This window comes from Salvia miltiorrhiza, chromosome 6 (genome assembly GCF_028751815.1).
Source record: "Salvia miltiorrhiza cultivar Shanhuang (shh) chromosome 6, IMPLAD_Smil_shh, whole genome shotgun sequence".
NCBI classification, from domain to species: Eukaryota; Viridiplantae; Streptophyta; class Magnoliopsida; order Lamiales; family Lamiaceae; genus Salvia; species Salvia miltiorrhiza.
Genome location: NC_080392.1, coordinates 30,220,856 through 30,232,929, shown reverse-complemented (window position 1 = coordinate 30,232,929; position 12,074 = coordinate 30,220,856). Strand labels below are relative to the sequence as shown.

Here is a 12,074-nt window from a genome sequence, read left to right as displayed (position 1 = left end):
TTGTAAGAAAATTTTCGGAAATTCTATACTCAAATCCTGTATCATCTACATGCTCCTCATACGGACGAAATTATGACGTATGGATTTATATGGATGTGTGTAAGTCGTATGATGATGGATGTGTATAAGCGTGTAAGTGTATGAGTAATTCAGACCACCCCAGATATTATGGTATTGAGCACAGCAGAAGAAAAATCGAAACCCTAGGAATCTCAAAAGTGAAGTTTTGAATCACAGCGCCAGCAGATTGAGCAGCAGCAACTTTCTTCAAGAAATCCGCAGGTTCCGGGGAACAGCCCTGCCGCGCTGTAATCCGAGTGTTGAGCCCCCCTTTCATCTGCGGCGAATCGAAAGAAACGCCTCCTCCTGACATGGAGGGACTACGAAAAGAGACATAACTATACCTTCCCGAGTTAGCAACCGACAGAGTCCGCCCACTTCTCCCACCACGGCCCGTAGAAAGGGGGGGACGAGCAGCCAGAACCTTCTTAGGGTGGGGAGAAGGAGGACCCAGGGATCGATGCGAACCGGAAGCCAGAGCACCTGATACGATCCTTGCCGATCGATCGAACACAACGCACGCGGAAGACTGAATTGGAACGGAAGGATGGAGATCCCAAAACCTCTGAATCTAACCCACGGAATGATATAGGCGACTGAATGCCCTATACCCCAACGTGAAGTTGACGCAGCAACTCGGGGACGCTGAATGACACCCGACGAGGGTTGGTTGATCTCGCCGTTACGTCGATAAATTGAATTCGTCTTGGAAAAATCAAGAAGAATTCGAAACTCTCAAGAGAGAATAAAAACTCACAATTTGATTATAGGTAGGCTGCAAATTTCGTCCATATGGTGGCCTATATATAGGCAAAGGCTAAACCTAATATAATAAGGAAACAACTTAACTACCAAGCAAAGAAGCCCTAATTCGAAAATTAACTGGGCTGCCAAACAAGGCCCTTATTTTCGAAATACCAAGCTGAAACTATGGGCTAAAATCCGAAAATAAATAAAAAACATAAGTCTTCAAAACATATAAAGTCTTCACGCTTCGGCCCACTCGCACTTGATGATATTAATTAAACTTGGACCGACTCCACCATCTCCAATGGGTTTCTTCATCAACTCTTGAGCCCACACTTCTTGAACTAAGCTCATCAAGCTCTCCTTGAACTTCTTGGTTCGTGCTCTTGTAACCGGACCAACAGGAACATGCACCGGGTCTTGCACCAACGAACCTTGGGCTGCATCAGCACCAGTGACCGCCAAAGGAACCGGTTGCGAGCTCATCGGCTGGGAAGATGAGCCCCCCAACGGGTCCGAGCCAGAGAAACCACCCTCCGCCGAGACCGCGTCAATACTTTTGTTTAAGGAGCACACAACATCAGAAGAGCTATCCACCTGAAACCCAGAAGAAACCTTGATGATACTCATATCATTTGGTCCTTTCCCGAACTCCGTCTCTAGTCCATCCTCAAGAGCGTCAAAGGAATTAGCCGTGGAGATACCCGAAGAAACAGCAGTAGGGGTGCGAGGAGAGTCCTCCGAAGGGGCCTCCTGAGACAAGGGAAGGTTCTCCTTAGATCCCGGTGAGGCAGCGGGCAGAACAACCTTCCTGCCTTCCGGCGGAACTAAAGAGAGCGTCTTTGTCCTGCTCCTGGCACGTTTGCGTCTGGATCTACCCCTGCGCCGTCTGCCATGTCCACCCCCTTCCGCCCAGCCGGCTGGGCCGGGGAAGATGGCTCCACCTCAGAATCCGAGCAAGCTTTCCTGCAATTCTCAGTAGAGTGGCCAATAGTAGAGCAAAGGCAGCAAAACGAAGGCAACTCCTCATATTTAAACTCAATTTCAAAAGTGTCTTCATCGCATTGCACATCCAGAAAGTCAGGGATAGGCAACGCAAAATTCATTTCAACAAGAACTCTAGCAAAATAACCCACCGACGCCTTTGCCGACAAACCATCCACAAGGAGTGGAGTGCCAACATGCTTAGCAATACCAACCAAAACTTCCGGATGCCAAAATTCATGGGGTAAGTTAAAGATGCGAACCCAAACCTGTGCCGTGGATGACTCCATCTTACTGGGAATGAAGTTCGGAGTCCAGGCTTGCAGGAAGAGAATGCCGACCCAAAGCCGCCAAGCAGTCTTAGCAAAAGCCACAGCAACATCCTCTGGGGTGGTGAACTTCATTGTGAAGTAGCCCTTTCCCAACGGGATAACCTCCCAAGCCGAGGTGGGCTTCCAAACAGCGGATAGCTCGGAGAAAAGGTCCGCAGCAAAACGTGGTGCCTCGCCTTTCTTAAGAAACATCCGACCGTGAAGAGAGAATTGGAAAGTCTTGATCTGCCTTTGTCGGAAAGCCGAAGAAAGCGACAAGCAGGGGCGGTTCGATTGCATACCAGGTTTCTGGACCGTAAAGTTATGAGCGGGAACGTCGGCCGGACGTCCTGAGCCAGCTCTCAAGGATTCAGCGAAGGACCTCCATTTGGGAGGTTGATCGGGGTGTTTTCCGCCCAGTTCCGGAGAGGAAAAAGCATGGAACCCTTCAGCCTTTTGCGCTTCCACGGAGCCGGGAAAAGCCGGAAAACTAACCACAGGGAGGCCAGTCACCGCGCCGGTGACAAGCCAGAGACTGCTCTGTGGGGTCTGTATAGGCACCAGAGCCGCGGGAGTTCCAGAATCCCCCATCGAGGCCCCAGCAGGGAAGGCTGGGAGCCTAACCGTAACTGGCGGCGTGGAAAAACCGAACTGGGTCGGATCCGGTGAAAAAACCCTATTATTGTTAACCTGAGATCCCTGGGACGAGGGCGGCTCCATAAGAACGACACCAGAGTTCGTATCCAACGCATGGCCCGATCCCGCGCGGTCCCGCAGAGAGGTTGGAACCCTAGAACCGGATTGTTCCTTCCCCAATGAAGGCGGCGGAACCCAGCCTATAGTCGTAGCCGAAAATAAGCTCCAATCGAAGGAAACCTCAGCTAGATCCGCAGAAGAAGCATGCCGCGTAACAGCGGACGCGACCGGCGGAGGAGTCGTTCCAGCCGATTCTACCAAGATCCTAGGGTTTTCGACAGGAAATTGAGAAACCCTAGGCTGCGCCCCCAATTGAACCGAGAGCGGGGGAAACTCAGACAGCGAGAGAGCGGACATGAGGCCGACTGGAGACAGCCAAAGCCGGCGAACTGAGCCGCCTAGGCGACGGCCGCGGTAAACCCTACGAAAGTAGAGAGCATATTTCCAGTGGTTTTTTCCTTGGTTCAAATGAAACACTACAAAATGTGGTAGTGGAGATTCTCTGGCCTCCAAGGTCAGCTCTGGCGAGTTAGCTCTGGAAAGTTAGCTCTAGCTTCCAAAGTCAGCTCTGGCGAGTTAGCTCTGGAAAGTCAGCTCTGGCGAGTTAGCTCTGGAAAGTCAGCTCTAGCTTCCAAAGTCAGCTCTGGCGAGTTATGTCGTAGCCCGACATCTAGCCAGTGATAGCATAGATAGGGTATCGATACGACTAATAAAATGACAAGGTAAAACAAGGGAAACTAGAAGACTCGTCAAGCGGAAGCTACTAATAATTCAAGCTAAAGCAAATAAAATGTCATCAACCTTAATAGAAATATTGTTGGCTTTATAAAACTAAAAGCATCAGGATTCTTGTCAACAAAACCAAAAGGAGTATAGCTAAATATTTACAATGATTCATATTGTTCAGGGTAGCACAGCAAAACGTGATCAGACTATATGTATGCAGACATATAGCTGAGAGTGACAATCCTAATTAAGTTCAAAAGACATAGTCTTCAACTATTCACACTACCGTATAGGAGCAGAATACGGTACTTCAAAAGTCGTCTAGAAACAACAACCCTCCAGCGGTCCCCCAACCTTTCTGAGGAATACATATCAGTGTCAAGTAATGAAATGGATCGAAATCCATAAATGACGATCCAGTCTGAGGAATACCCGATTCAGGAACAACGGAATTAGATATAATGGGCTCAAATGCAACAGCCTCATCAGGCACGACTGGCTCCGGAACATACGGAACCTCATCAATTGGGGGTGCGGGTATGATCGAAAAAGGATCTGTCGGAAAAAGGGGTGCATCATATGGTGGTGGTGGGGGCTCATCAAATACAAAGTAGCGGTGACTAATCGTCGCTACAAAACCCCTAAAATCTGCACGCTCGAAACGTCCAAACTCACCCCTAACGATATACTGCGGCACTAGTGAAGCCGCCCAATCCTGCCACTCAGGTGGTAACTGTGGGATCAAATTTGTGATTGCCTCTGCTTCGTCAATCCCATATGCGGTAGTCTTCATCCATCGGTTGTGGTAGTGGGCTAAAAATTCTCCGAGTGTATCCCCTTCTTGGGGCCTATAATCTCTAAACCATCGGCGCATCATCTCTCTTAAACGTCGCTGCATCCTGAAATAACATTATAACTTCTATTACATCAAGGATATAGAACTTACTTGATACATCTCGAACAATGACATACTCAATCTCGTTTGGTACGGTGGTGCATTGGCTAATCTAGCCTCAATATTTCTCCATTTATTCCAAAATCACTGGCTCACATCATATTCCATCACCTCAAGCAGTTCCATCCATCAAAACATTACATATCTCGTTAGTACATCAAAAATCAACCTTCAACATCAAAACAGTACTAAAATTAATATCTCTTACCTCGATAAGCCGGAGGAGATGGGGCGCTGAGGTGTTGTTTCAGACTTACTCTCAATCTTACTCTCACTCTAGCCTAAGAATTCAAAGTAGGCTAGACTCAATCTCAAGGTAGGACTCAGTCTCATGTTTAAATGAGATCAAAAAGATTTACTCAACTCAAGGATAGTTGAAATCAAACATTTGACTCAATCGAGGAGTTTTAACTCAATTAAAGAGTTTGAACTCAATCAAGAATGAAACTCAGAGCAGACGACCTGCTCTGATACCACTCTGTCGCAGCCCGACATCTAGCCAGTGATAGCGTAGATAGGGTATCGATAGACTAATAAAATGACAAGGTAAAACAAGGGAAACTAGAAGACTCGTCAAGCGGAAGCTACTAATAATTCAAGCTAAAGCAAATAAAATGTCATCAACCTTAATAGAAATATTGTTGGCTTTATAAAACTAAAAGCATCAGGATTCTTGTCAACAAAACCAAAAGGAGTATAGCTAAATATTTACAATGATTCATAATTGTTCAGGGTAGCACAACAAAACGTGATCAGACTATATGTATGAAGACATATAGCTGAGAGTGACAATCCTAATTAAGTTCAAAAGACATAGTCTTCAACTATTCACACTACCGTATAGGAGCAGAATACGGTACTTCAAAAGTTGTCTAGAAACAACAACCCTCCAGCGGTCCCCCAACCTCTCTCCTTGCTCATCCTGCACATTTAGAAATACATGCAGGGCTGAGTATAAAATACTCAGTGGACATAAGCCGAAAATAAATAATCTCGCTCTTAGAGCTATAAATTTAACTTGCCATTTATACTTTATGACTCATCCAAAAACACCTAACGGATGGACTCGAATTTATACGAGGTCGTCCTAGGGTGGTAAGGTGACTCAAGTCGTCTCACAAGGAAGACTTAGCAGGGCTCTAACCGTATTGCTCACAAGAAACTTAAAAGAAATCTAAACACTCTAATCGGGTAATTGGGTCTGGCACTCTCTCCGATTAACTAGCGCGTAATTAAATAAGCTTGTAATTATCTAATGCAGAATCAACAGAAAGCATATAAATCTATCTAGGCGGAATGAGAAGGAAGCAGATTAAGAACGCAGGAAACTAAGAAACCTAGGGTTTTAACTAGCAATCTAGAAAGCATTAGATAAATCAATCAATCATAAACAACGATTATCTAGGCGAGATTAAAGAACAACGATTCATCAATTGAACATGGAATAACGATTATCTAAGCAATGCAATAACGAGAAAGCTTGTAAAGATTAACTAATCAAAATGAAGAACTTACAATCGATCCAATGAAATCAACGATCTAGCGGAATCCACAAGTATCTAGAATGTTTCTATCTATCTAAACTATGGGAAAAAGCATAAAATCGCAGGTGGAGGCTGCTGGAGTCGGAAGTGTGAAATAAAACCCTCAAAATCGGATTTTATAGCAATTTCCGTAACTGCCAGATCTGCACAGGGGCGGCGGCCGCCGTGAGACGGCGGCGCCGTGGACGGCGGCCGCCGTGGGTCGGCGCCGCCGTGATGCCCCTTCGCGGTTTCCTCCAAAAATTGTACGGCCCGCGCCGTGGGGCCGCGGCCGGCGTCTGGACGGCGGCCGCCGTGAGACGGCGGCGCCGTGGACGGCGGCCGCCGTGACACGGCGGCGCCGTGGTCCGTCTTCGCAGATTGCTCCCAAGGTTGCACGGCCTGCGCCGTGGGGCCGCGGCCGCCGTCTCCACGGCGGCCGCCGCCTGGCGGCGGCGGCCGTGAGCCTGACTCCAAAACATGCTCGAAACAATACCAAAACGCTCGGCAATTCGCGAATCCTGCACGCGACAATAGTACATCCAAAAAGATCATCAAGCACGTGAAATATAGAGCAAAAAGGTACGAAACGAGCTCGAATGCACAGCAGGAAAACTCATAAAATCATCACGAAATAGGGCTAAACAACCCCCCCACACTTAAATCCTTGCTTGTCCTCAAGCAACAATCACAACATTGACAGAAAATCCACAAGCGATTCTCCTCACCAAGCAAACACAAACCAATCCAAGTCCTTCAAGATATCAATGTCCCCAATCAGATGCTCAAAGTTAAGGTTTAAAAATGCAACAAGAAGGTGATACAACTCAATCCGATCAGACCCGATTCTCCGCTAGGGGTGAATTTCCTAATGCAATTTCCTTTACAATCATATCTCATTCATTTTTCACATTCGTTCATTTTTCACACTTCACTTCTGTTTTTTTTTTTTTTTTTTTTCTTAAGGTTTTTTTTTTTTTTTTTTTTTTTTTTTTTTTTTTTTTTTGGGTCAAGTTATTTTCGCTCTTAATAGATGGGCCATAATTCACAAGATTGAACTTTTGGAGGTGATCCAAAATATTCTCGTGTGGTTTCCCATGCTCATAATGAAACCATTAGAGGAGCAGAGACCCAAAGCTATCAGAACTCAACAACCAACCAAACAATTCAGCACAGAGAAAGATATTAGGAAATTGCACTGAAAACACTCCCCCTAGCATCTACCGGACAAATCACGTCAAGAGTTGCTCAACAGGGTGTTGCACCAAAACCTTAAGCTAATTACACCATGTTGGGAACAAATCAATCATGACAGACAAGGACAACAAACAACACAAACACAATCCAGAATCGCCATTGAATCACTATCAACATGCGATGCACTTAAAAACAAGCAAGAAGATCACAAGGTAAGGGGACCATTCGCCCCAACACAAGAAAGCCCAAGAACACAACAGGAAAACACCCACAGGATTTACAAATACCAACAAGCGCCCCTCCACACTTAAAATCCGGCACTGTCCTCAGTGCAAACAAAAAGAGGGGTGAAAGAGGAAACTTCCCTAAATACCGATCAAGTGGTGAGTCTGTAGTGTCCCACAATGTCTGCCTCTCTCTCATCCATAGAGCAAGCAGTCTCCAACGCAACAACCTGCACCAAACAACAGAAACAACAAAACACAACATAAACAAAACGAAAGAAAAACGACACAAGGAAAAGCAAGCAAACATGGGTTGCCTCCCATGCAGCGCTAGATTTTAAGTCGCCAGCCCGACTAAGAGAACCCCTTAACCAAAATCCGATTGGAGCTTCAGCTGCCTTAGCGCCCTTGTAAGCACATCTTCTTGAATTGCAGCTGCGGGTCCTCCAAATGAGTCCTCCATACTCATATCCTTGAATGGCCCTCTATCCACGCATCCAACGAGATTGGGTGACTCAACCTCATCAAGCTTTTCTTCCAATAGCAAAGCACACAGAAGGCCTTGCTCTTTATCATCTTCCTCTTGCAGCTTTTCCAGCAATTCCTGCTCAATGTCAGCCTCATCCTGCAGGTTAGCAAGGAATTCCTCCACGATCTCGTCCTCCTCCGGCAACTTATTAAGGAGTTCCTGCACAATATAGTTCTCCTCCAAAGCATTAAAGGTTTCAACATAAGAGCAGATTTGAATTAAGCGAGTGGGGGTAGTAGGTTTTTGATCAAAAACAGAGAATGTTACCGCTCTACCTGCCCCTACCATACTTACAGTTCCCGTACCCACATCAATGCGAGTATGGGTGGTAGCCATAAAGGGTCGGCCAAGTAGCACGAGATGCCCATTCTCGCCTCTAATCCCTTTTCCCTCATCAAGGACAACAAAATCAACCAAGACACTAATCCCCCTCACGACTACCTCAACATCCTCGACAAGGCCTCGTGGGCTGCTAATGGAGCCGTCAGCTAGTTCTATCTTAATGTTCGTGCATTTCAGCTCTTTATTTCCCAACCTCTCAAAAATATCAAGCGGCATCAAATTGACTGCCGCGCCCAAATCAAGCATTCCCAAGACCTTTTCAACCCCTCCTAAGCTAATATCAACGATAAAGCTACCTGGATCTCCTTGCTTGGGTGGTGGTTGGTCTGGTGCAACAGTGACAGGTGGCAGTGGCTCACTGGGGCATTGGGTTGCCTTGATTGCTTGCACGGTTCTGCTTCTCCATTTCCCCGTGGTTATTGGGGTAGTTTCCTTGATTACCGCCACGGCATGAGCTTGACGCGGCTGTTTGTCCTGGTTTAGGAACTTCCCAGTTGGCTGTTCTTGCTGCAGCTGATTTAGGGCTCCTGTAAGTTGCCCAACTGTAGTCTCGAGGCGCTTGATGGTAGCACTCTGAGACTCCATGTTCTGTTTGGTCATCTCCATGAAGGACTGCATGGTGTCCTCGAGAGACGGCTTCTGCGGTTGAGCTTGCTTCTGACACTGTTGGGAGGCATTCTGGTATTGCTGCTGCTGCTGAAAATTCCCTTGTTGCATAGGGAACTGTTGATACTGCTGATACTGCGGGGGCTGCTGCTGCTGATAAGCTTGAGTGTAGTTCTGCTGCTGAGCTCTCCAACCCGAATTGGAGCTTTGTTGCCCTTGATTAAAGATAGGCCTCTGTTCAAATTGAGGCCTCCCCGGATAGCTCTGAGCAGCATAGACCTCTGCTTCTCCTTCAGGTGTGAATCCCCCCATGCGATGGCACGCGTTGGTTCCATGACCAAAATCGCCACAAATTCCACATCCTTCTGCTGGTGGCGCGTGAACTGGTGGGGCTTCTGCCTGGTTCATCTTGAGGTGCTGAACTTGCCTCATCAATTCTGCTACTTGCTTCTGAAGCTCATTGTTGGGAGCTACTGCATTGGCTTCAAACCTCCTTCCTCTAGCTGATTTCTGTTGAGAACTCGCTGCAAGTGTGTTGAAAATCTCCTTGAGCTCATCAGCTGTCTTCCGGGCAATGTTGCCCCCTGCTGTACTGTCCACCATAAACTGTGCCGTCTGAATCAATCCGTCATAGAAGAACTGCATCAACATGACAGGTGGTAACTGGTGCTGTGGGCACTGGCGGAGGAGCTCTTGGAATCTCTCCCAAGCCTCGTGGAAAGGCTCGTCAGCTCCTTGCATGAAGTTCATTATTTGGCTCCTAATCTCTTGAGTCTTGTGATTAGGGTAGTACTTGAGCATGAACTTCTCACTTGCCTCTCCCCATGTGGTGATGGAGTTCGGCGGCAAGGACAATAACCACGTTCTCGCCCGGTCCTTGAGTGCATAAGGTAAGCACTTGAGTCTCAACTGATCCTCGGTGAGCTCCAGCAGTGGGAAGGTCTGCACTTGGGTGCAGAAATCACGGATGAACTGCAAGGCGTCCTCACTGGGCATCCCGTGAAAGAGCGGCAGCAGGTTTGAGTCGTTGGGCTTCAGATTATAATTCCGGACCGCCGTGGGAAACACTATCGCAGAAGTGCTAGTGGTCCCAATAACTGGCCTGGAAAAATCTCCCATGTACTGGACATTCTGCTCCGCCATTGCTTCTTGGTCAGGATTGGGCCGAGCTTCTTCTTCTTCTTCAGAATGCACGGAAAGTGTCTCCTCAACGGCTTCCAGAATGGGATTGGAAGCAATTCTCTCTTCACAGTTTTCCTCACTAAACTGTGATTCCACAAGGCTTCTCGAACTGGACTCGGACTCCTTCTCCAGGCTTGAAAGGACCTCACGAGGTCGATGAATGTTGTCAAAGTAAGGCACTAGCTTTCTCTTCAAGCTACGACGACCTTGCATACACAACACTAGCAAACCAAATCAAACGCACCGGAGGGAGAAAATAACCGAGTCAAAAGAAATAAACAAAAGAAAACACGGAAAACAATGCAACACAATCAAATGCCTAAAGCCTTCCCCGGCAACGGCGCCAAAATTTGACTCATCCAAAAACACCTAACGGATGGACTCGAATTTATACGAGGTCGTCCTAGGGTGGTAAGGTGACTCAAGTCGTCTCACAAGGAAGACTTAGCAGGGCTCTAACCGTATTGCTCACAAGAAACTTAAAAGAAATCTAAACACTCTAATCGGGTAATTGGGTCTGGCACTCTCTCCGATTAACTAGCGCGTAATTAAATAAGCTTGTAATTATCTAATGCAGAATCAACAGAAAGCATATAAATCTATCTAGGCGGAATGAGAAGGAAGCAGATTAAGAACGCAGGAAACTAAGAAACCTAGGGTTTTAACTAGCAATCTAGAAAGCATTAGATAAATCAATCAATCATAAACAACGATTATCTAGGCGAGATTAAAGAACAACGATTCATCAATTGAACATGGAATAACGATTATCTAAGCAATGCAATAACGAGAAAGCTTGTAAAGATTAACTAATCAAAATGAAGAACTTACAATCGATCCAATGAAATCAACGATCTAGCGGAATCCACAAGTATCTAGAATGTTTCTATCTATCTAAACTATGGGAAAAAGCATAAAATCGCAGGTGGAGGCTGCTGGAGTCGGAAGTGTGAAATAAAACCCTCAAAATCGGATTTTATAGCAATTTCCGTAACTGCCAGATCTGCACAGGGGCGGCGGCCGCCGTGAGACGGCGGCGCCGTGGACGGCGGCCGCCGTGGGTCGGCGCCGCCGTGATGCCCCTTCGCGGTTTCCTCCAAAAATTGTACGGCCCGCGCCGTGGGGCCGCGGCCGGCGTCTGGACGGCGGCCGCCGTGAGACGGCGGCGCCGTGGACGGCGGCCGCCGTGACACGGCGGCGCCGTGGTCCGTCTTCGCAGATTGCTCCCAAGGTTGCACGGCCTGCGCCGTGGGGCCGCGGCCGCCGTCTCCACGTGAAATATAGAGCAAAACCCCGTGAGCCTGACTCCAAAACATGCTCGAAACAATACCAAAACGCTCGGCAATTCGCGAATCCTGCACGCGACAATAGTACATCCAAAAAGATCATCAAGCACGTGAAATATAGAGCAAAAAGGTACGAAACGAGCTCGAATGCACAGCAGGAAAACTCATAAAATCATCACGAAATAGGGCTAAACACTTTACACGGGGTTTTTGCTCAAAAGAACCCGTGTAAGCAATTGATAAATTATAAGCATCATGAAGTAATGAAAAATAGACTGCAGTCACAAATACTTAGCATGTAGTACCACTTCTACAACTCGTCATCATCAAGGTATTGAGAAGTAGGCCTCCTTCTCAAGCACCGTAACCGGCCGACCTGACAGTCGGCTCACAGTCATTTCTGACCGGCCAACTCGGTATACAGCTCACGATTACTTTCGTGTACACAATCCCGCCTTTGGCAGGACCCGAAATCGTTTCATCCGTAGAGGGTAACATACAGGCTCGTCGTCATCAAAACTCGGCAAGTTAATTAGTTCAAACATCAATTTATCTCAAATTATTTTAAAACTTATAAACATCAGTATAATCATCATTTAGAAAACTAGTAATAGGGTATTAGAAAGTAATGCCCACCTGGAAATCCTAGCTTCGGTTCCCGTACTTTGGAGCAATCTTACTTATGCCCTCGACTCGTGTCTTCAGG

The 12,074-nt window shown here is 46.9% G+C and overlaps 1 protein-coding gene across 1 annotated transcript; it reads right to left on the bottom strand.

The window, feature by feature from the left end:
* Nucleotides 1-3,834: 3,834 nt before the first annotated feature.
* LOC130990743 (uncharacterized) lies at nt 3,835-11,317 on the bottom strand. The gene is made up of 4 exons (XM_057914973.1): nt 10,914-11,317; nt 7,944-10,288; nt 4,688-4,755; nt 3,835-4,423 (listed from the first exon to the last, which is right to left on the bottom strand). Exons 2-4 carry the CDS (start codon nt 10,041-10,043, stop codon nt 3,835-3,837), a joined length of 2,757 nt encoding a protein of 918 aa, XP_057770956.1. The 5' UTR covers nt 10,044-10,288; nt 10,914-11,317.
* Nucleotides 11,318-12,074: the final 757 nt, after the last annotated feature.